General features: G+C 45.9%; 1 protein-coding gene across 1 annotated transcript in view; it reads left to right on the top strand.

The window, feature by feature from the left end:
• LOC138516032 (protein NipSnap homolog 3A-like) overlaps nt 1–25439 on the top strand; it is a 239634-nt gene extending 214195 nt beyond the window's left edge. Inside the window, exon 6 of the mRNA XM_069630841.1 lies at nt 24738–25439. Coding sequence (XP_069486942.1) covers nt 24738–24814 — 77 coding nt within the window. The 3' untranslated portion in view covers nt 24815–25439. The remainder of the gene's footprint in view (nt 1–24737) is intronic.
• The last annotated feature ends 470 nt before the right edge of the window (nt 25440–25909 follow it).

Raw genomic sequence — 25909 nt, 5'->3', positions numbered from 1 at the left:
TCAACGGGGACCCGTGTCGGATTCGTCTACGCCCCTCAAGGGTGAAGATTTCGTCGAGCCACGCTTTTGGAGGACTCCAGAAGTTTCTCAGGCCCATCTCGGACATGGCCCAGTAGAAGGGAAGCTCGACGCCCGGAAAGCTGTTCAGGGTCTGCCCTGGATGCCAGCTTCAGAATGTCTTTAAGGAGGACGAACACTCCTTTTGTCTTTACTCCCTACATGAGGACAAGACGCACGTGGAGAAGGACTGTGCGTTTTGCGGCAATATGTCGGAGCGGACCATGAAGGACCGCCATCAACGTCTCGCCAACTGGCTGGAAGGGAAGAGCCCGATAGCCGAGAAGAAGAAGAAGAAATCCGAGCGGTCTTCTAAGACCTTTGAGGACGCCCCGGCGACGGGGGTCCAACATAAGGCCAAGCACCGCGAGTCTGCTGGCACCGGGAGCGCCGAACGGTCGGGCTCTACGGGCGCCAGGCAGGGCGCATCCTCCCCGGCACCATCAACCACTAGCCAACGCTCTGGTTCGGGTAAGAGGAAGGCCAAGCACCCGCCGAGGCTCCTGGAGAGGCCCCGGTCGAGCTCGAAGGCCCCATCGGAGGGAGAGCGAGGCAGTGTCCCTCCCCCCAAGGAGAAGGCGGTGAGCGCACCTAAGGTGGTGAAAGCCTTAATCCATCCGGCCAAGGCCTCTATCGAGACAGTCGCGGCGGCCCTGGCTCAGCCTGTGGAGGTTACACCAGTGGTGGCGACCTCGGGGCTCAGAGTCTCCCTGCCACCGCGGAGGGAGTCCTCTTTTATGCCCATCGACAGGACCCCCGTGAAACCTCCGACGGAGAAGAAAAAGGGGGGGCAGGGGGTCGTCGTGGATTCGGCCTCAACCTCTGAGGAAGAGCTGATCGAGGTCTTAAGCCACGGCGTTGGCGTGGAAGAAGACCAGCCCGTCGGGAGGGATCCCGACGTAGGAGACGACGATAACGTTGAGGGTGCCGACGGGGCCCCTGACCGCCCGTCGGACTCCCCTCAACCAGCGCCGCAAGACAACTCGGCGGCCATTTTGTTGGCTATACAGTCCTTACGAGACTGCCGTTTCCACCAGCGGAGGAACCGCTCCCGGCGGGGGACCCGGAGCCAGGCCCTTCTGGGAGCCCTCCCCCTAAGAGAAGAAGGATTCATCCTCCTCCTCCTTTTCAGCCATCGCGCCCTGTTCAGCCCTCCTCCCCGTCCACGACTCGTGGGGATGATACGGGAACTGACACGGCCGCGACGGGTACGGACGACGAGGTTTACGACGAGGATCTCCCGTCGTCACCTCCCACCCGGGCTTCCCCGCCCGACGAGATTGGATTGTTTCACTCCATGATCGCCAGGGCATCCGAGCTCTTCCAGCTCTGCCCGGAAGAGAAGAAGAAGGAAGGTTTCCTTTATCAACGGCGCGAGGCCAAGAGGAAGACGGTCCTCTCCGTGCCTCTACTCGACGATATTTGGGATGAGGGCCTCACCCTCCTCAAGAACCCATCCACGACGCCGGCTAGAAGGGATCGGTACGAGAAGAAGTACCGGGTCCCGGACGCGGCCCCCTTGTGCCTCTGGGCACAGCCGACCCCGGACTCTGTCGTCTCCGCGGCGGCCAGGAAGAAAGCGGGGGGGGGGTGCAGCCTCTACGTCGACTTCCCCGCCGGACGGCGAGGGAAAGAAATTGGATACGATGGGACGCAGGGTCATCTCGTCTGCAGCGACGACGATTAAGGCGGCCAACGCCTTGGCTATCGTAGCCCGCTACGACAGGGAGCTGTGGTACAAACTGGCCCCCCTGCTGGACTTCCTACCGGACGACAAGTGGGCGGATGCCCTAGAGATCCTGCAGGAAGGAGAGGTGGCGTCGGACCACGCCATTACGATTGCGACGGACATCGCTGACACTGGATTTCGTGTGCCTTAGACGGTGTGGATGGCTCAAGGCTACTGACTTCCGTCAGGACGTGCAGACCAGAGTCTTGGACATGCCGTTCGATGGAAACAACCTGTTTGGGAAAACAGTGGACGATTCCCTTCAAGCCATCAAAGCAGACACGGAGACGGCCCGGGCTCTTGGGGTTCTCCAGCAACGGCGGCCGCCCTTTCGGAGCGGCGGAGGCAAACAGGGTGCCTCCAAAGGTTCCGGCGGCGGATTTTCCACCTACCGTCAAGCGGCCCGTTCGTCGTCGCAGGAAGCTTACAGGGGACGAGGCAAGTCAGGCGGACCCCGCCGTCGTCGCCAAGGAGGTCAAGGCGGCAAAGCCTCGTCGAAGCAGGACTGAACCGGCCGTGGGGTCGGGCCCCCACCGAAGCACCCCGGTGGGAGGCCGGCCGGCTGGCGGGCTTCGTCAGCGTGTGGGAGTCCATCTCCACCGACCGTTGGGTACTGGACGCCCTAGCCCAGGGTCACGCGCTCGAGTTTCAAAAAAGGTGCCCGCGCGTCCCCTGTGTGGCCAGGAAAGAACATCACGTTCCTCAACTTCTCTTGGAGGTAAAGGCGATGCTCAGGAAGGGCGCCATCGAGCTTGTCCCAAAGAGGCTTCGGGGCTCCGGAGTTTACTCAAGATACTTCCTCGTGAAGAAGAAGACGGGAGGATGGCGTCCCATCCTGGACCTACGACGACTGAACAAATTCATCAAGGCACAGAAGTTCCGGATGGTCACCCTCCAACACGTCCTGGGTCAGCTGCAGGAGGGCGATTTCCTGTCGTCGTTGGATTTGGAGGATGCCTACTTCCATATTCCCATCCTAAAGGGACACCGAAAGTTTCTCAGGTTCGTGGTCCAAGGGCGTCACTATCAGTTCAGAGCCCTCCCCTTCGGACTGAGGTCGGCACCCAGGGTGTTCACCAAGTGCCTCGCACCGGTGGCGGCGCAGTTGCGCCGAGAGGGGATCCACGTCTACCCCTACCTGGACGACTGGCTCATCCGAGCGAAGACGAAGGAGCTCGCCGTGGAGCACACGGCAAGGACCGTCCAACTTCTCACGGACCTGGGATTCTCCATAAACTACGCCAAGTCCCACCTGGTGCCTGCGCAAGACGCACTGTTTCTGGGAGCGAAGCTCGACACAGTGTCGCTCCTGGCCTATCCGTCGGAGGAAAGGACGAGGGCCATTCTGGGCAAGGTGCAGCGGATGCTGGTTGCGGACGCAGCCAGAGTCAGGTCCATCAAGTCCCTCCTCGGAATGATGTCTTCTTGCATTTACCTCATCCCCCTGTGCAGGCTCCGGATGCGCCCGTTGCAGGAGTTCCTGGACGCGTGCTGGATCCAGACTACGGGCAGCTTCGAGGAGAGGATCACACTCGACGAGAGTTTCCGACGAGCGATCCGGTGGTGGGGCACCCGCGCGCATCTGACACCGGGCATGGACTTCCAGACCCCCGGCCACCAGGAGACCGTGACCACGGATGCCTCCCTGGAAGGGTGGGGGAGCGCACACCGAAAATCTGCACGCGAGAGGCCTTTGGCTCCCGACGGAGAAGTCACTCCATATCAACGTCCTGGAGCTCCGTGCATTGTTTTGGGCCCTCAGGTCCTTCCTTCCGTCCCTCAAGAGCAAGGTGGTGAGGATCTTCACCGACAACACCACCACCATGTTCTACATCAGGAAACAGGGCGGTACCAGGTCCCCAGCCCTGTCCAGGGAGGCGCAGGATCTGTGGCATTTGGCCGTCACCCAAGGGATGTTTCTGGTGCCGTTTCATCTGGCAGGGATAAAAAACACCATCGCCGACTCACTCAGCAGGGAGCTGCGCTCGTGCCACGAGTGGGAACTACGGCAGGATCTAGTGGACCGCCTCTTCCGACGGTGGGGCACACCCCAGATAGATCTGTTCGCGACGGCGACGAACTCCAAGTGCCAGAGGTTCGCCAGCAGGTCTCCCCACCCGAGGAGCATGGGCGATGCTTTCTCGTTCCCCTGGGAGGGCCTGTTTCTATACGCGTTCCCTCCATTGCCATTGCTGATCCGGCTCATCAACCAGTTCAAGAGGTCACGGTGCAGGATGATCCTCGTCGCACCTGCGTGGCCGAGGCAGATATGGTTCCCGGACCTTCTGGACTTGTCAGCGTCCCAGTCAATCAAGCTGCCAGGGGACGCGGATCTTCTCTCCAGGGAAGGAGGCGCCATCCTCCATCACGACCCGAAGTCGCTGAACTTGCAGGCCTGGCTCCTGCAGCGTTAGAGTTTGGAGGATACGACATACCGGCCGACTGCAGAGAGGTTCTTGCAAAGGCCAGGGCGTCCTCAACTCTTAAATGCTACGGACACAAATGGAAGAGGTTCTCTGTCTGGTGCCACGCACAGAAGATTAACCCTCTACGGATTACGGCTCCCCAAGTACTGCCGTACCTACTGACGCTGGCCAAAGCTGGACTGGCGCACGCGTCCATCAAGATTCATCTTGCTGCGATGTCCCGATACACCAGAACCACGGGACGGACGTCCTTGTGGTCTCATCGTCTGGTGAAAGAGTTCATGAAGGGACTGTTCAGATCGTTCCTGCCGGTGAAGGCTGCGGCCCCGGCGTGGGAGCTCAACGTGGTGCTGACCAAGCTCATGGGACCTCCGTTCGAGCCTCTGCACTCGGCTCCGTTGAAGTTCTTGTCGTGGAAAACAGCGTTTTTTGTGGCCATCACCTCCGCACGACGGGTGGGAGAGATCCAGGCCCTTTCCTGCAAGGCCCCGTACTTGACTTTTCACGACACGAGGGTAGTGCTCAGGACGCACCCCTCCTTCATGCCCAAGGTGCCGTCGGACTTCCATCTCAACGAACCCTTGGTGTTGCCTGTCTTCTTCCCGTCGCCGGCTGAAAGGACTTTGCACTCGCTGGATGTGGCTAGAGCGCTGAAGTTCTACGTGGACCGCACAAAGTGTTTTGGGAAGACGTCACAACTCTTTGTGAACTTTGGACCTGTCAATCAGGGGAAGGCTCTCTCGAAGGCTTCCATTTCCAGATGGCTCTCCGGCTGTATCATGTACTGTCATCGGTTGGCAAACCGACCGCTGCCTGGCCGTCCGAGAGCCCATTCCACCAGAGCGATCGCAGCTACCACGGCGTTCCTATCTGGTGTGCCCTCGCTGGACATCTGCAGGGCTGCTACGTGGAGGTCGAGGCACACCTTCACAAAATTCTACTGCGTCGATCGGGATTCCAGGGAGGAGTCCAGGGTCGGCCAAGCAGTGCTGCGCAACCTGTTCGCCTAAGGTGAGCCTGGTGAGGAGGTAAGATTTGCTTAATGTTGAGTTTGATGTAATGCTTAATGTTGAGCCTTTGCATGTGTGTACTGCTATGTATTCTTTATTCATGAGCATGTGAATCCATGCCAGACCCCATGCTGGAGAAGGAACAAGTTACTTACCTGTAACTGTTGTTCTCCAGCATGGGTCTGGCATGGATTCACATGCAAACCCTCCCGCCTACCCCTCTGCGGCTCTTCACTTGGTCATACTGCCACTTCACGTGCTACCAAATCTGAAGATGGCTGCCAGAGGCGGGGCTTAGGTAGAGGGCAGTCATTGGCTGTGGTCAGTATGACGCAGAGATCAGTGATTGGTTACTACTACGAAAGACAGATCAGAAACGAAACTGATACTGGTTTTTTCTTTACCGAGGATTCCCAGCCTGACGACGGGGAATATTCATGAGCATGTGAATCCATGCCAGACCCATGCTGGAGAACAACAGTTACAGGTAAGTAACTTGTTCCATATTCTACCATATAACGAGACTGGCTGGCAGCTGCAAAATGCTTAAATGCCCTGCAGCTCTGCTTCAAGGCTACATTCGGGAGGGGAATTCTTCCTGGTGCTGCCTACGTTTGTGTTTCAACAAACTCTTGTTATCCTCTCGGGCCTGCGGCCTTGTCCTTTTCACATACAGACAACAATGATTTACAGTCGAGCAGTGTAAGCGGAAAATATACTACGAAGCAATAGGAACAGAAAGCAATGAGCAATGGTTAGAAAACAAAATGACGATTCTTGTTACATCAAAATGGCCGTTCATTGGCAAACTCGAAAACCTATATTCTGTCATATCGTGCATGAGACGGTTGGCCCACGGCCACCAAAATGCGTTTGCGGTCACAAAGTAGAGGTATCCATTTTTCTAGACTGACAAACCCTCCTTTGGCCGTATGCCAAATGTCTCATCTATTTATTGAAACCTCCTCTAGTGATGATGAGTCTGAAGTACTTATGTCTGAATTTTGCATGCTATCGTAGACATCGTCTTCATCAATATCTATTGCCATCAACTCTTTTACTGCTCTCACCTCATTTGGGTCTGGGTCAGTTCGACCATGAGGTTGTTTTTTCTTTGTCATCATATGCATACATCCTTCCGTACATACTTCAGTTACCTCAGCGCAAACTATGGGTAGACAATGTATACAACAACAGCACGTTGGGAATATTCCAAACACCACTACTAATATTGAGATCAACTTCCAGCCCCAAGAACGTAGTATTCCCCAAAACCAAAATCCTATTCCCCAGCTCCCTTCTCCAGTAGGGAGTTCAGAGCTTAGGACGTGCATTTTCTTTATTGCTTCAAAGATCGTGGGGGAATAGTCATCGACATAAACGCAACATGCTGATCCCACTATTTTGCAAATTCCCCCCACGATCAACCAGGATCACATCGAGAGCCATTCTATTTTGCAGCGTCATTAACCTGATTCCTCTTTCTTCCAACGTCATGTTAAATAGTATATTTGTTGTTGTGTTTTTTGTATTTTTTAGGATTCTGGACAGTTGCCTTATATTATAGGAGTTCACTATCTGCCCTAAGAATGGAATGAATGATTTTGCTACATCAGTTGCTATTAAAACACCCTCGTCAGTCCTTTTGACTCTAGTTCTGGATAATCTGGCCATGGTTGCAGTTTCCAAGAGGAATACTCCTGGGAACAGTAGCCCTAGGTAACATGTACCTCCCCAGTTTCTGGGCAACCAAGGATATGCTTTCTCTCCACATATAAAATAAACTGGATCACCTACATATACTGTTTCTATTTCCCATTTTAATACCACTGTATTCATGCAACCAGAATATGTTCCGACTGAAAAAGAGCCTTTCTTTTTTAGACAAAAAGGGACGGTTCTTGGGCTATAATTCACTGTGTAAGATTACACGAAACGTCATTACAGATGTTTTTTCTGGTGGGGACAATCTATCTCGTCTATTTTGTCGTGTTATCTTTTGTGTACTTTTCCTCGTGGGCTCTGGGGCTATTACTTGTGCTTTATGGAAAATGGAACAACCCACAGGCTTCATTATTATCTCCTCAAACTCGTTCATGTTGGTTCTGTCTAATTGACCCGTATTACTCTCATTCCATTTCCCATAGAACATTGCACCTAAAGATGCATACATGCAGAACTTAATGGTAGTGGCTGCACATACCACCCTATTCCTTTCCCAGCATATTGTGGTAAATGGGCACATACCCAGCAATTTGTTTTCTTCAGAATTGCATGTGTCATGTTCATGATCAACAGCAAAGTGTTATTTCCAAAACCTTCCCTATGTCTTTCTTCCATTGGGGCAGGTTATAAGTGATCACCTGAACCGGGCTTTCAGTAGTGGATATATTAATTATTGGTAAACACATTTCTAATGGGTGTATTGTTTCCACCCACCATATTAGGGCTGTCGATATTGGTGCTACCACGCTCATAAAGCACATTATTATTGTCAGTACCCGCATACAATTTGTTTTACCATGTGTTTTGTTTTTCTTAAGCTTACAGTCTTTATAATTGACTCATTCTCAGTGGTGGTGGTGCAGGAGGAGGCTGGAACCGGTCCCAGCATGTTTCTCGTCCTTCTTTCTTATCACAGTTCGTTGTGGATATCTCTTCGTCGCGCTTGCTCTGATGTTAATACGTTCAATGGAATTGTCACAGTTCAGTTCTGCCTGTCCTTTTTAGCCTGGATTCGATTATTCGTTTTTAGGCGAGATCACTTGTTCTTTCTTATACTGCTCAGACGACCGTTGATCAGTTATCTTATCGCCTTAGTATCATGTGCGCCCAGCTTGTCCGCTCTGGTTCAGGACACATGTACTTTTAATCAGTTATCTTACTTGCCATAGTACCATGTACGTCCAGCTTGTCCGTTCTGGTTCAGGACACATGTACTTTTTATGATCGCACCAAGGAGCCGCGAGTCTTGATTTGTCCGACTTGCACAAATCTCACGCTTCTCTCCTCTACACCTCTGGTTCCTTCTCCGTCCATGAGCTGAACAAGAGTTTGATATAAACACCAAAAAGAACTGCGGATCACTTTGTCTTCCGAGGCCGCAAGTTGTATCGCCTGGCTCCTGGTATCGTATGATCCGTGAACAGTGCGTGTGCACTTCCAGATTCAGGCTTAAAGTCAGCCTGTGGCGCTACTGCAGGTGCTGGTGTGCGCCGCGCCAATGATGCAGATCCGTTCTTTGGCGTGCTGGCAAGTGCTGGTGGGCGCCAAAGGGGTACACGATTTGTTTCTGCTGGTGTTTGCAAGGCAGATTTCGCATCGGCCAGCAGTGATGACGATTCTGCTGGGCAACGTTGGGGCACTCTTTGCCCTTCCCCCCTCTTTGGCAATCGTCTCAGGCTTTGTTTTCGAGTTTCACTTCTCGTTTTGGCAGATTAGGTGGCTGCTTACTGGCAACAGTTTCTTTCGTTTCTGGGACCACTGTCTCTTTCCGGTCATCAGTGTCAGGCAAGTCATTCAGTGCAGTTGGAATCTTCTTGGCATGGGTGGCATGGATCCACGACTTCCTTCCATCCACCCGTATTGCCGTCTGCGTCGCCAAGAGCACTTGATGGGGCCCGCGCCACCTGGGTGCTAATGATGACTTTCTTTCAAAATTCTTTAGCAGCACCCAGTCTCCTGGCTCCAGCGCGTGCTCCGGACCGGTGTATCTCACTGGTAATGCCTCCTGCACCTGCTGATGAATCAAACGCAATTTCTGCATTAAAAGGCCACAATAAGTACTAAGCACAGGATGTTCTATCTCACTAAGTCGTTTTGGCTGAGGTGCGCACCAAACATTCGCTGGCCTCCCCATCACGATCTCATACGGGGAGAGCCCAGTTTTAGACTGTACAGACGTACGCATGCATAATAGTGCTATTGGTAATGCATCCACCCAACTCAACTTGCTTCCCGCACAAATCTTGCTAATCTTTGATTTAAGAATCCCGTTGTGCCTCTCCACAAGACCGGCAGAACTCGGATGCCTTGAACTATGGAATCTCTTATCAATCTGAAGACCAGCACATATCTGTAATACCACTGCACCCACAAAATGTGGTCCATTATCAGACCATAGGACACGGGGCAAGCCAAATCTGGAAAAGTACTCCTTCAACATTACTTTTGCCGTGCTCATTGCTGTGCAGTCCTTCAAGAGATATGCCTCCACCCACTTACTTAATGCACAGATCACCACCAAGACGTATTTTAAGTTTTGGCACCTCTCCATCTCTATGAAATCAAAATGAATCACCTCAAATGGCATGGAGGGCGGGCCAAAACTGCCTGTTGGAGTCACTGTTCCCTGCCCTACATTGTGTTGCAAACACGTGATACAGTTCTGCACCAACCTCTCTGCATTCTTTTTTATGTTTGCATTCTGCCAAACTGTAGAAAGGTGCTGTATTATTTTCTTCGCACAGATGTGCGTAGGGCTGTGGGCCATTGTGACCATCGCAGTCACGTACAAATTTGGCAACATCCAGTTTCTAGTTCCCTTGTCCACCCAACAAGCCTCCAGATCCAACTTAGCAGATCCCTCTGCCCACCCATGTATTTCATCGGCCGTTGCTTCCGCCTGCATTTCTTTGACAGTGGCAACTCCATCTTCTATCATACAGGGTACTTCCTCTGTCTGAACCGTCATCATTTTGGTATTCAAATCAGTGGCAGTTTGTTTCGCAATTCTGTCTGCAAACGCGTTTCCTTCTCCTACTTTGCATGTTACTTTTTTATGTGCCTCGCATTTCACTATTGCTAGGCGCTTTGGAAACGTGAGTGCAGACAGCAATTGTACAATCAAAGGGCCATGTTGAATTCTGGCGCCATGTGATGTCAAAAACCCTCTCTCAGCCCAGAGTCGACCAAAATTATGAACCACTCCAAAAGCATGCTGACTATCAGTATATATAATCACATCACATTTCAGAAATCTCGCAGGCTCTGGTTAATGCTATTATTTCTGTGGCTTGTGCTGAATTATAGGGAATTCTTTTGCTTTCTACAACGCTCTCTAGGGTAGTGATAGCATATGCGGCAGTTGTCGTGCCATCTGGTAAATTAAAACATGAGCCGTCACAAAATAACTCCATCTGGCTCTTTCTGTGGGATATCACTTAAATCAACTCTCCCCTTGGTTTCTTCCTCAGTGACCATTAAGCAATCGTGGGGGGGGGGGTGATTCATTCTTCCCAATTTCTTTTATGGTTGGTGGCATTAATTCTGCAGGATTCAAAGCGCTACACCTCATAATTTGGAAATGGGGCGCGAACAAGATAATCTCATATCTTGTCAATCTAGCAGAGGTGAGGTGTTGCGTCTGTGTCCTATTTAATAGAACGTCTATGGCATGTGGACCATCAAAATTAAAGTGTGCCCCAATACCATCCCTTCCGTTTATTTCACTGACGCAGCAGCCGCCGCGACAGATCGCAAACATCGTGGTAGTGCGCACACTACAGGGTCCAGCGCAGAAGAAAAATAGCCGCACAGCCTATTTCTTCCACCTTGTTCCTGTGTCAAAACCGCCAATGCACATCCTTCACTTTCACACACAAATAGTCTAAAAATGTTCTCATAATTCGGCGTACCCAAAACTGGAGCCGAACATAATGCAGTTTTCAATCCATCAAATGCTTTCTGGCATTCCCCATCCCACTACAAAGGCATAACCGCATCCTTTCTAGTTAAATTTACCAACAGCTTCACAATCAACACAAAATTACCAATCCATTGTCGGCAATATGAAGCCATGCCTATTATGGCTCTGACTCCTTTTTGTGTCTTTGGAATAGGCATACAAGAAATACTTTCTATGCGTTCTGGCGTTCGTCTTCTCCTTTCGAAAGTAGGTAGCCCAAATATGCCACCTCCTTTCGATTATACTGAAATTTCTTCAAACTAGCTTTATGGCCATGTGCCGCTAGGTGTGACAGTAGTAATACAGTGCTTTCTTTACAAATCTCCTCTGTGTCTGCAGCTAGCAATAGATTGTCTATGTATTGCAAGAGTACACAACCCACGGGTAATTCCAGGATGTCTAGCTGCTCTACTGTAAATACTTGGACTTTCCGTGTAACCTTGCGGAATCTGCGTAAATGTAAATGATCGTCCTCCTAATGTGAACGCGAACAAATACCTGCTGTCCTTGTCCACTGGAATACTGAAGAACGCGTTTTTCAAATCTACTACACTAAAACATTCTGCTGAAACGGGTATCATTGTCAATATTGTTTTGACGTCTGGTACTGGAGGAAATTGTGGATCTACTACCTTATTAAATACGCGCAAATCAATTATGAAACAGTATGGTACCTCTTTGCCTCCTTTTTTATAAACCGGAAGAATCGGCTGTTGCATGTACTGCCTGTAATTTCCTTGATTACCCCTAATTTCACCAAATCTGTAACAATACTCTTCAATCCTTTCTCACCTTCAGCCGAAATTCTGTATTGGGGTATTCGCGGTAGGGTAACACCTTCTTTCAAAATGATCTTTACTGGCTCGATCTTTAAACATCCTACATCATTGTCATGCATTGCCCAGGTTGGTACTTTACTTAGTTCCCCTGGTAACGCTTCAGACATGAATTCTGACACAGGGGCATCGTGTGGCCAAATCGTTAGAAACACTCCATCTGCTGTGCAATGTATAACGGAACCTAGTTTTTTCAACAAGTTTAATCCCAACAGGTTCTCCCCACAATTTTCTGTTAAAAGGAAAGGACAATGTTCAGTGAATGGTCCTAGAGTAACTGGGACTGGTTTGGACACTGGGTTTATGACTGGTGTACCTGCGAACCCTACGGAAATATTCTTTTGCCCTGACAGTGGTATATCCGGAACCAAGTGATGGTCTATTGAACACTTCTGTGCTCCTGTATCTACAAGAAAGCGGTGCTCCTCATTCCCGACTCTCATTTCTACGTAGGGTCCTCTCTGATTCACGGGAATAGACACTGCTTCCGACCCCTGTCCTGGGCTGTCCTATTGGGGAAATAACACATCATCCGATGTGTAATCATTACTATTACTGTAATACGTGTTTGGCTGTGTATCGAAAACGTTCCCACTCTATCCTCTATTTCCCCCACTCTGGTTTCCATATTGTTGATTTTGCTGTCCCTGACTCTGTTTTGGGGCATTTTGGTTTTGGTCTTGGTTTTGATTACCTCCGTTATTGTGATGCTGCTGCATACTATTCCTATTTGGTCCATTCGCTCCTGGGTGTCCTCTATGCTGTCTCCTCTGACCAGACCCATTTCTATTCTGTAGATGCGGACATTGCGCTCGCCAATGTCCTTCCTCCTTACAATACGCACACTGATTCGGTCCCACTGTTCCCCCATGCATATTCGAATTACTCCTTCCTTGTGCGTTCCCTCGCCCTATATTATGTCCTGTTACTTGCTGTAATAGTACCTGTGTTCTTATTAGACATTCTTTCAAATCTGCCCCCACCTGTTTTAGCAACGATAATTTGTTCACTATCTCCTTCTGCCCCGGTGATGGTAACTGCTGCCGTTTATTATGCGACCCCCTTTTCCCCCTTCCCAGGTCTATCCCTACTCCTGTACGCAGGTGTAGTAAACATTTTGAAAGGTGTAGTAAACATTTCGACATAATCATTATCTAATTAATCTCTAAGCTCAAAAAGTCTACATACATGTTCTCTCACTTCTTCATCCCTCTCCCTACAGCGTGCCAATGCATTCAAATCTAACAGTCACTGCGGTGGTAATTTCCCAATTAACGGTTTCCATTTCTCCACCAAATATTCACCCATGCATTCCAACACTACCTGTCTTTCGTTGCTCCTACGGAAGTCATATATGGAAGCCAATGTTGTTGTCCCATCATTCCTGTCTATATACATCTCTGCCTGTTGCTGCAATTCCACCTTCCTTTCTTTGCTGATTGCGCTGCGAGTTACCCTCGTACACCCCCCCCCCCGTTGGTCAGTTTCAACTTCAACCCCTGGAGGAACGGACGGTACCGAGTCTGTGTCTGAGGCGGGAGGTGCGGATGGGACAATGGGAATAGGGAGTGTCTGTTGTGGGCCTGGTTGGCTAATAGGAAGTGTTACGCCTGCGGTCTGTGGCTGTGGGAGGGCTTGAGCTACCGGAGGGGGAGCTTGAGCTACGGGAGGGGTCTGGGCAATAGCTACTGACGTGTCTGGTCTTACTTCTGATCTTGGGCCTTGTTTTGTATGGGTCAATATATTTTCTATCAATTCATCTGCTATGTGTAATTCTCGTTGTGGGTATATCTTTTCTATATTCAACTGGTCACGCCTACCTGCCCTTCTTAAACTCAGTCCCCTCCTCCTCTTCTTTCTCTTCCGCTACTTCACCTTTCGATTTATGCCTGCGCGCATGCTTTGCTCTGCTTTTAAAACGGAGCATTGCTTCCTTCCTCCAGTCTTTAATAGTCTCAAATGCTGCAGGACGCGCTTTCTTTCTTATCAACACCCTTTCCAGGTTTTCTATCCTCGCTATCTCAAAACTACCATTAATCGGCCACTGATGGTCTTGTTGCTTTCTGGGTTGCCTATGCCAAGTCTCACAGAATATTATCGAACCCACTCCATACTTCACATACATCTCATATGCCGGCGTTCCCCCAGGTGGTACAATTTGGCCATCTTCCAAAGATTGTCTACCACAGCGGAAAAAACCCTGCTAAGGTGGACAATACCGCAGGCATGTTTCAACCTTCCCCCTGGTTAATCAACCTTACCTAGGGCGTTTGATTTTGCAAAGTCAACTCTCAACCAATATCAGGATTACTTTGAATCGGGGAATGACTCGCCTGATAAATCAAGTCGTCTGTAAAATGACGCACCAAAGGACGTCGTGTCTGCGTTTCTTGGCTTCCGCCTCGTTTTGGGACCCTCGCCTCCTTGTTCTCTAGCCAGGCACGTCAATCAGGGATCAGATGTGTGCAGATCTGCAAAGGAGTCTCATCACTTTTACAGGGTGCCCCGAACACCTCTTGATCCCGGCTCGATCGTCCCGTCCTCGCCGTTCTCCGCCTTACTCAATTATGTTATGCGATGGAACAAGAGGGGGAGGGTCCCTATTCGGGCGCCATCTTGAAAGGGGCCCCTAGGGGACCCTGACTTCTATGGAAACAAGGTGAGTCACCACACACAATACGCCATACACAAAGTTGTATTCCCAAAGCTAGGGTTTATTGCAAAGCAAAAGTCTCAGTTGGCCAACTCGGTCTCACGCCCCGCAACGTGTATCTCTAGACCTCAAGGGACGCAAGAGAGTGAATTCCGTACATCAGTTACATATATACAAAATGCATAACAATCAGCTATGACATGTTTAACACCCCCCTTTATTGGGTTTCTTTGAACTTGGTGTGATGATGGACATCTCCGACTACTATGACACCTTCAAACATCTATTCTAGTAACAATTTGCAATTTGTGAGTGCGAAGGCATCTTTCAATTGTTGAATAGAACACAGCGCTTCTGTTCTTGGAAGCAAGCTACATACGGGGGGGGGGAAGAGTTGCATTCCGGACCTTGCTATCTATTAGGTGCTATTCGTGTCCTGGGAGCCGACACGCTCTAGCGGGCTCAGCAAAGGGGGGCCGTAAGAAAAGCATAATTCAAGCCTTTAGCAGTATTATTCTAACATATTCTACCATATAACGAGACTGGCTGGCAGCTGCGAAATGCTTAAATGCCCTGCAGCTCTGCTTCAAGGCTACATTCGGGAGGGAGCCGGGCATTCTGCCTGGCGCTGCCTACGTTTGTGTTTCAACAAACTCTTGTTATCCTCTCGGCCCTGCAGCCTTGTCCTTTTCACATACAGACAACAATGTTTTACAGTCGAGCAGTGTAAGCGGAAAATATACTGAGAAGCAATAGGAACAGAAAGCAATGAGCAATGGTTAGAAAACAAAATGGCTATTCTTGTTACATCAAAATGGCCCTTCATTGGCAAACTCGAAAACCTATATTCTGTCATATCGTGCATGAGACGCTTGGCCCACGGCCACCAAAATGCGTTTGCGGTCACAAAGTAGAGGTATCCATTTTTCTAGACTGACACAGCTGCCCCCCACCCCCATGGCTCTGCCACTGCCTCCGATCTTTGTAGTCTATTACCTTGCTACTGGTCCACAATGCAAGTAGATCTACTTTCCTGTTACACAAATCCTGCATCCTGAACTAATTTGTATCAAGTCTCAGTAAAGTGATTGCCCCTATAGTTTTGTTATAGCCCTTTTTACACCTGTTGAAAAATCATTCAGGATTTTACAGCAGAATGAATGTACCCCTCCCGACCCCCTTTCAGGTTCATCATCAGTTATTTATTAGGCATAATACCAGCATCAGGAAAATGTCCTCCAAATTGAAAGATGTCCTAATGATTATCAAGCTTAAGCCATCAGAGGTCGGCCAACTAGGTTAGGGTATGAGACCAGGAGATAGATTGCAAGTTGAACAAAAGTTTATATCAAATAAATTGTGCACGCAGAGAACTCTGCTGCCCTGAGAGCGCTCTGCCAACAGATATATGGGCAGCACATTAAGAAGGCATCCAGTGTCATAAATGACATCACATTACAGTACACAATCCCAGAGCTTGATTGGGCCAAATCATAGGTGCAGTATGGATCCATACGTGTTGACCTCATGGGATTGGTGGGTGATACTCCCTTTAAATCAATAATCTTTGGAATTCTCTTGAGGCATCATCCTGAGAATTTGTCGCTAAATGAATCATCTCTGAAGATTTCACTGAAACCTTGTTTGGCTAAAGGCTCCCCAAAGTCACATCCATTCAGTGAATACAAGGACCACCAAGGAGGGTGCAGACTCTTCCCATAACCAGCTCAGGGGAACATTTGAAGCAATCTGCTGAAACTAAGCTTGAAGGTAGGCCGACTCCTGTTGGACATTTGTACCCAGTGTGCTGCCTGATGAAGTCGCAGCTCTGCAAGCGTCCTTGGAAACCTTCCTGGCCTGTAAGAGCAGAAGATGGGCTCAACTTTCCTCAGGGACCCAGTGAGGGCTCTACAGCACACAAGAAGCAAAGAGGCTGCCTTTGGCTCTCTGCAATTTAAAACTGCTTTGTGTCACTGAAGTGCTTTGAACTTCGGGCATCTGCAGACATCAACGGATCTGTCCTCGATATACCCTACACTTCAATCCTCTTCAAGTACTTTTAAGCTATGCGGCCCGATCATCACCCGACGGTTCCAAGCTTCCACCAACGAGCCATTGCCATTTGCCGAACCGCATTGCATCATTGGTTTCATTCAAGCCAACTTGCCACTGAAGTAGAATCTCCACTTTGACTCTCCGAGACCTGGCGAGCCTTTGAAACTCACTGATTCGAACATTGCCTACCTGTCTCACGCTTTGTTGGGTCGTGCCGTTGCGGCATGTTCAATTTCAGTGCGTTGCTCAATTCTGTCAACCAGCACAACATCTCAAACCCGGTTCGACCCCGGAAAGGACCCAGAAACAAGGTTCCATGCTGTAGAGATCCTGAAAGAAGTCTACGGTCCCTTGTTAGATTCAAGCCCCACTTTATGCCTTAAAGTCCGACTCTTAAAATGTCTTTTCTACAAGACTGTTTACCTCCAGACCCCAGAGTGCACTTTTCTCCCAAAGTCTGTACTTTCTGTGTACCTCATTACAGAGGCGGGTTGTTCATGTTTTTAACAGTTTGTTTGTCCTTTTTGTTTAATTAGTCTTATTTTAATAGAACTTTGATTGTACATTTCTTTAATGCTGGTACCTACTGTACTATTGTTTGGAGATTCCATCCTGGCTCACACCATTTTGAAGAGAATGGAATGCCTTTGGTCCATGCTACCTTAAGAGGCAAAGGAGGTATTGCATTCATGTTGTACCTATTTCACTTTTGATTGATATCACTGCTGTTCTAGTCGTTTTGTTTTAAGTGTTGTTATGGTCAAGTAAACCTTGTAACACATTAAAAGAATGAAAAAGATAAAAATATAACAATAATTCATCCAATTTGTTACCAGTAAAATTAAGAATTATCTAAAACAATTATCCAAGGTTGGACAACATTGTAAACAATAATAGAAATATCCTAAAACGTATTACAATACTTGATTGTGCAATCTCATATATAGTATATACATTAGTAATATTAAAATGTAAACATCAGTTACTTCAAAATCGGTCATCAGACATTGCAGCACTCCTTCATACAATGATTAGTCAAGACCATAGATATCACATATTCACTATTCTTTTTCCAATTTCTGTCCACATATGATAGAGTGCAAAATTCACTGTAGTACATTCACCCGAGAATAAAAAGCTCCAAATTTGGTCAGATTGGAAATTATCAATCGGATAGCTTAAGTTCACGTGTCCTTTAGCATAAACATCCTGTCATCAATTACAGCTAGTCAGTAGGTGTCTCGATTTCAAGACCACAACAGCGCAACTCATAGTCCGTTTTCCTCCAGGCTCCAGTTCTCAAAAAAATCGGGGAAGTAGATCCAATCTGGGCAAGAAGAATCATACTCTAACCTTATAATTAAAATGATTTATTATAAGATATTGGCATGGTGTATCCACCTAGAAGCTTTGTTCCTCCTTAGTGTCCTCAATAATGTGGTGCAAAGGTCTCTGTCCCATGTATTGGCACATTTTTTCAAAATGTTTTCGTTTTGTGTAATCCGTCTATTGCCCACAATATCAAAGCCTATATTTGCCAAGAAGGAGCTTACATCATTGCACCACTCAGCAGTTCCCAAGGGATAACATTGAAACATTGATTTAAAATTGTAAATCATTGAGTCCGGTGAAGAGAATTTATTCAGAATTAAGAATTATTAAGATACACATAGCAGTCTTTCTTTGTGTACCAAATGATAGTTCTCCGTTAAGCCGCTCTATTGGTGCACCTTTTGAGAGGCCCAAAGCTCTTCTCCAAAGTTTCCCTCCAGTTTCTTAATCCAACATGTTTCCTTAACAGGTAATATCTCCAAGCCATAACATAAACGGGGTATTAGTCAAGTTTTGTATAGTTTCGGGAAGCCCCCTATGGAGAAACCACCTTTATATCTAATGAATCTCATTATAGTTTTTGATCTTCTTTATATATTTTTTTTATACATCGTCCTCGAGTCGTGATACACTAATGGTGTTTGAGAAATACACACCCAGATAAACATAGGATCATACTGTCTCAATTATTTCAGTCCCCATTTTCCATTTTCAATTAAGGGCCTTGTATCTTACGAGGTCGAATTACCATAATTTGTTTTTGTTTGTAATTATCAAACTGTTACTCATAGAATATTCACATTAAGTGTATGTGCTTCTTTGCAACCCTATGGGTGTCTTATCCCAAAGTAAGGTGTCATTGCCAAGCCAGCCAATGTTTTGCTTGTTTATTTTAGGAGGAAAATGATAATTATCTAGGAGCATGCCCATATCTGAAATGTACAGATAAAACAAAGATAAGCCAAAGGGCACTCCACTTTTAGTCCAAAATTGGTATCTATTGAGTCGCTCAGGGCACCCTCTTGGTCCAACCTAATCTGTATGCTTTTATTGTTAATCTCTCTGATGAAATGTAATAAGGGCTTATATTCCATTTCTTTAATTTCAGATTGTGATTGGCTGTGTCAAATGCACCTTTTGAAGTCGATGAAACATATATATAATGCACCTTCTTTCTTTTTCAACACATCACATATTAAGTAAAATAGGGCCCAGAGGTTTGAGGTACAACCCATACCTTTTCTGAAGCCCGATTTGTTGGTTTGACAACAAGTTTTCTTTTTATCCACACGTTCATCTCTACTAGAAGTATTTCTGAGAATATCTTGGGGCACATCCGTCATTCATAGCCAATAATTTATAATTTGAGGGATTATCCCTAGCACCCTTTTTAAATATCAGGATTAGAATGGACGCTTTCCAGCTGGTGAGTATGATACCTGTATCTATGGTGGTAAAAATATTTCCCAAAGTTTTGGCCCACAAAGCCGCATAATTTGTATTTAATTTATTCGGAATCCCATCATTGCCTGGTGCTATCGCGGCTTTTAATTTCGTGATTTTTTTTGTCCTCATTGTTCCATAATAGGATTTTCTTATTGGTGGTATAATGATCCACCGCCAGAGCTATGGTAGCCCTTCCTTATCGTAAAGTTGCCCTATATGGGCTTTCCAGGAGTGCTCAAAGATACAATTAATCTCTTTTCTACTATCAGCAAGGTTAAGTGTGTGTTTTTGATACAGATTCCAAAATTGACCGCAGTCAGTGTTTCTTATCGTATTAAACACAAGGAACCAATTGTTCTCGGATATGCCAGCCTTGTGTCCCTCAACAAAGTTTCTGTATTTTGTTTTGAGGTTGACCATTTTCTTATGCAATAGGGACATAACCCAGTTTTCTATTTTCAAACTTATTAGTTCTTTATAGTGGTACCGTTTTACTTAGCTATTATTTTATGTTTTTCCTGTTAGAGAGATTTTTTTTGTCACACCTCTTTCTGCTCTTTGTACAAATTGTTTTGCCATTTTATAAACCACCTGTCCTCGGTTGTTATTCGGTCGTTGGGACATTTGGTCTTGATTAGGTTATAAAAATGGTGCACATATCTGTTAATTTTACTGATCGACCAGTGTATCCTGTTACCCGCACTATTAGCCCTAGTTTGACCCATCGTTGTTTCCTTGGTGTTGGAAAAAAAGGCCAAGCTATCTTTTTTTGCCACATAATCACTAAGTATAGAAGGATGAACAACAATTCTCCCAGTAAGTGGAACATTAAGATTGACATTGGAAACCGGACATAATCGATCCAAGAAGTTTTTCTACCAACGGACCATGTGTACTGGTTAAAGCAGAGGTCACTCTCATTAGCGTATAATGGATGTAGGCAATCAATATCAATGAAGGCAGGACATGCTTCATGATTTATACTATCCTCATCCGTATGGTGAATAATCACAGCGCCCAGTTCATTCTTGGACGATATAATATTAGCCAAACAGTTGGGTGTTTTTCTGAAACATTGGTCATTTAAATTGCCCATTATTAAAAAAGGAGCATCTGGTTTGTCCCCGGTCCATTTGTCTATTATTTTTACAAGCCCATCAATAGCCACTGCAGACACTACATTATCAGTTAGATTAAACACATTTAAGATGAGTAGCCTCTGCTCTTTCCCAGCAACCTTCCCTTCCAATGCCCCAGCTAAAATATGTGGAGAATTTTCAGAGACGCCTTGTGCCATTAGCTGTAAGTGGTTCTTTACACCCAGAGCCAATCTGCTATATGGTCGAACTCTCTGATTCTCTAGCTTTTTTGGGGATAATACAGTACCCATCCAAAGCAATATCTTTCATCTTACAGGTTTCCTGTAATTCAAAAATATCTTCCCTAAGTATGTGTTCCAGTCCAACTTGATTAGATAAAAATGAATGATGACCTCTCGTGTTCCATGACAGAAAATCGATTTTATCTTTATTATGGGTTTTCTGTCAATCGACCTCCTCACAGCTGTTAATAGTTCTTCTACAATGCGTTTGACCAAGCTGTCCATGCCAGTTGCCACCTCTCCGTCCACATTTGTATTAAATGTTTTGCTCTTACTCAGACCTTTATTATAATAAACTCCTATCCTATATCTGAGAACTCACTCACATAAAACAGGATGAGTTCCGCAACAATGGGAGAAATAAATGTATAGTTGCCCAGTTTGATTTCTAATAATAATAATAATAATAAATTCTGTGCAGAAAACAGAATCTCAACCCTGACAATATCTTTGCTTGTTATGACCTTTAGATCGAGGATTTGATGGATGAGTTCCAATGGGCTTTTCCTATTTAGGAATGGGCTGCACATAGTAGCATGGATATATAGAATCTTAATAGTGGATGTATTCATTTGAGCATGTGGGAGTATGTCCTTGAGGCAATTTCCCCTTCCAATTTTGTTGTCGTGGGCACATCTTTCCTGCTCGCCTGATCTTAAGCTCATACAGTCCCCAAGGTCCCCATCCTCCCATATCTCATTGCTAGTTTGCTCTTCAAATCTTTCCTCATACTGTGCAAATGGTATTTTATTCTTATTCTTTATGGGCTTTTTAGCTAACCAAGTTTCTAGAGTGAGCTAAAGACTTGATAGTCACTCCCAGGGGTTATTCACCCAAGAACAGGTCATTGGGCTGTGTTCGTGCTTGTAGAGCGATTCCCAGACCCCCCCTTGTTTTGCATAAATTAACTTTGGGTCGCGCCCTAAGTTAACAGGGCGATCCAGACGTGGACCCCTTGCTCACTGTTCTTAAAGAGGCACAGCTTCACCTCACTGATGATGCCCAACAAGGCTGATACACGTGTATGGGGTTGCTGTTGGTACTCTTGTTCAGAGTAGAATTGCCTAGCATTTCGGTGCTGTACTGCCCCTGGGCAAGACAAAGACTGTTGTGCGGGGACATTTCTGCTCTGTGAAAGACTTGGTAGAGTCTCTCCCAGGGGTTATTCACCCAAGAACAGGTCATTGGGCTGTGTTTGTGCTGGTAGTGAGATTCCCAGACCCCCCCCTTGTTTTGCAAGTTTCTAGAGGACCTTACCTTTTCTCTGTTACAGCTCTGATTTCATTTGATGTTTTTTTTGTTTAATGATCTTATCCTTTATCATTCTAAATGCTGTGGTCGATTCAACATATGTCGTTCCCTCTGAAGATGTCACCTTGTTTTTATTTGCTGTATTTAAATGTGTTTTTTTTTTGCTTACATTTTTGCATTTTAGGGGAAGAGGGCTCTTCATCAATCTCTGAGTAAGGGGCATCCATCGCCCCCACACAATTATCCTTTTGATGATCAGCACCAACCTCATCGAAATCATGTATCATTAGAATTGAGTCATCCACATCAATTATGCCCATTGTTTATTACAGTTGGAGCAACCCGCTTCCACCACTGTTTTGCTATCACAGTTGGTGCTGCCTAAGGCAACATCCACTAGCATGATTAAGCCTTCTGTCATTCTGTTTTGTTCCTTCAACATGGAATTATATATTGTGTATAAAGCCTTTAATATTTTAAGGTGTTGTGGTTCATACAAAGTCTCCAGAAGGAGTCAGAAAACCAAGAGGATCTATTCCTAATAGGAGGTGAAGCATACACTATATTATCAATTCTGGAAAGGTCGGGCGATCCCTCCAGATTGGTGAGTGGAATCGTGTTCTCCGTTTCGCTCCCACAGGCCCCTATATTATTCGGGCCTGATCCTTCTATCAATGTATCTAGATTTAGAACCATATTCAGGAGAGAATTATTATCAATGGGCTCAGCTTCAGAAATGTCATCATAGTCGGGAGGAATGTTCGTACTAGTTCCCTGCAACAAGGTTTTGGGGGGATGGGTTTTATTCATAGGTTTTAGAAATGTGATTTTTTTTTTTCCTGGACCATAATAGGGTCACCTCTTTTGTCCCACACTGCCTCAATAACTCCCAGCTCAGCCCCCTTAGTTGTTCATTTTGGGCAGGTTTAGTCTTTTTTTTAGTCTTTCTTTTTTTCTGCCCTGGCATACCCGGCAGGATATGCATGCAGTTCTAACCACGCTTCTTAATTGATATTTTATTTTGAAGATTGCCAGCATTGTCCGTAAAATGTTGTATCTATAAAAGGCAATGTTTAAGTAGCGGCCCAATCAAGCTTTTACAGTACACAGTACAGTGTTTGTGTTTTACAATCAATGTAATTGTATTTTGTCTAATCCTACAGCTGAAGTCAATTGTATATTGTTATTTAAATACACTGCAAAAGACCACAATAATTTAATCTCTCAAAATTTAATTTTGATGATGCCTAAGAGCAGCAGTCGTGAGCATAGACACGTTACAAAGGCATATATGATGTTATTGAGATGCAAGATCGTATTTTGGGCTAATTATGCCAGAACAGGGGTGTGTCTCAGTGCCCGCTGCAAAGAGGCTCCTAACACAAACAATAGTATTCAATGGAGAACTCACTGTTCCATTTCATAAGAAGGATCTCCAAGGCATGAAAACACAGTGCACCCTGCACCGCCACTCGCCAAACAGCACTGGTTGGTGCACTCCTTGGTGCGCGCAGCCTGAGGCCGTTAATGTTTTTTGGAAGACAGGGGACGTGGCCACTGATTTTAAAAAACGGTATTTCCTTTTAAAAAGGGTCTAAAATACAGCATAAACCTACAGGTTCACGTAGGCAAGACCACCAGAGATCGGTCTACAGCCAAACAGCACTCATTGGTGCACTCCTTGCTGTTCTATTCGTAGAAACCACTACTCATGCCAATACTCATGTAGGTGAGTAGTCAATCTGTCACATTGACACATCATATTTAAAAATATCTGAAGTCACACATAAGAAGATTGCCACAACAGAAAACCACAATGATCTATAGTATGCCCTCCGTACATAGATTCATTTCGACAAGGCCTTGGGAAACTGCATTCTGAGCACTAGTACGAAAGACAAAAATGAAATGGGGAGATTCATAGGAAGCTCTTCCTTTGCTTATAATAAGCACTTTTACTTTGATAAGTAAGTATCTTGCAAAATAATTTGTCTCAATTTGATAGTCTATGTAAAAATGTTATTTGACCCTGTGATGTAGAGCTGCAGGAGGTGAAGGCAGTCGTTGCCCAGTGCCACTCCAAAGCATGGCACGAGTATCTATAATTAGAAGGATCATATTTCAGCATACACTATATGCAGAAAGATCAGAGCTGCAATGGCAATATTGCTACTCAGTGTAACCTTTTATTGGTTCCTTTGGAGCATGCTTAAATGGAACCGTGTGTTGTGTTGAGCTCTGATACCACTTTTGACCAAGTCTGCCAATGTAATGTAGGTTTTGGGAAGTGTTCGAATAACCAAACCATGTGTGGTGCTAGCCACTGACTTCCTTGGCTGCTATAAAGTATTTTTAAGAAACCGCTAGTATTAAAGCCAGTTTGCCAGCGGTTGTTCATGGGGTTAGTATTGAAGCATTTAAAATTGTGAGATATCCAAATGCACTTTCTTGGCCATATTTTCCCTATCTGAATGAAAGGGAGCATACCATCCCGTTCAAGCAACCTAATTTTGGATAGTCTTCAGTCATAGAATCAAGTAGGCCAGCATCCCCATATATAATGTGTTGCCACAGTTGAGGTGACCTTGGTAAATGGACAGTTGTGTTGAAACGGGACGAAACTATCTCTGTGCCGTCAAGCTGGCTTAGTGTTGACACAGAACATATTTTCCGTCTGCCTAGAAATAGCAAATGGAAGAATCTACATTACACCTTAGGAGTGTAGTCATTCATTATTACAGGGGAGGAAGACCTGTTTCACACAAGAAGTGACATTTTTTAACAATTTCTGGAAATTATATCAAAATAACATTAGCACTCCTTGTGAACATTTTACTCCTACCCTTCAATTTAATTTGTGCCTTTTTCATTTCAGTGCGAGAGAGCGTAAGATTCTTGGTCACGCAGCACAACATGCTCCTGATTCCAGCACCGTTTTCACCACTGAAGTAGATCTTCAGGACTTATCGATCACCTTATTTTTATTGCAGCCCAAGTCACTGATAAGCCAATTTGAATACAGCCTCCTTCCATGATCTATCCTGCACAGAAATCACCGGACTGTATGACCAATTCACTGTATTTTCTATTTTGGCACGTTTTAAGTGTGTCTGTATGTTTAAACAGACATTGCACCCTCATTCCATACAGCATACTACAACCAATCCTACTTAAGTTATGCATTGTTAAAAGCTTAATGTATCATGTCCTTACAAACTGATTTAAAAAAGACCTATCCTCTGAAAAGGTTCAAACTACCAATGGAAAGCATTGAAGAAAGACATTTTGGAAAGTTACAAACATTTGCTTGTGAATGAAGCAGATCTGCCTCATCAATGATGAGAAAAAAAGTTGACCTTGGAGATCTCACATACAGCTCTTTCAAGAAGATTCCAAAGCCTGTTTTTTTTTTTTCCTGCTCTCTGGCAGTCTTAGTTGTGCATCTTCTCTGTATTTCACAGCAACTATGTTTTGGTTTGATTGCTATTTGTGATGTAATTAATGTAATTAAAGTTTTGTGATTTGCTTACCTGAATGACTCGCAAAAAATTAAATGGTATTCCAGTGTTCTGTTAAACCATCATGTCTGTTTTACTTTTAAATGGGATTCTTTGTGTTTTGGCCAACCTATCAAACCGGTTTTAGGACAGAAGCCTATAGGTGAAATTTAATTTGATCTTGTATCTCTACTTGATTTGCAGGAAATTGCGCTTCACAATTACATACACCAGATTGCTCCAACAAGTCAGCCAAATGTTAGTCTCCTGATTTTAGTGATGTGTTGGTGACCAGGTGTTAATGTGGTATACGATTGTTCGTATTCATCATATGGTTTGTGATAAACGTATCTCCTCCTTTGTGTTCTCTTAACACCTTTTTGTGGATGATTTGCAAACCTTCTACCCCTGATCTCTTTGAGAATCTCCAATTACCTCTCTACCATCCAACATTGGAAAGCCAGCCCTGTGCTGTCCAAAGCTCAATTTTTCTAAAATCAAAGTGATCTGTTGTTACGACTGGATTTCTATACTGTGGCCTGGTGGATAG

This window comes from Ambystoma mexicanum, chromosome 6q (genome assembly GCF_040938575.1).
Source record: "Ambystoma mexicanum isolate Mex_15411 chromosome 6q, UKY_AmexF1_1, whole genome shotgun sequence".
NCBI lineage: Eukaryota > Metazoa > Chordata > Amphibia > Caudata > Ambystomatidae > Ambystoma > Ambystoma mexicanum.
Note: the sequence above shows the minus strand (reverse complement) of the source record. Positions and strands in the feature narration are given on the sequence as shown.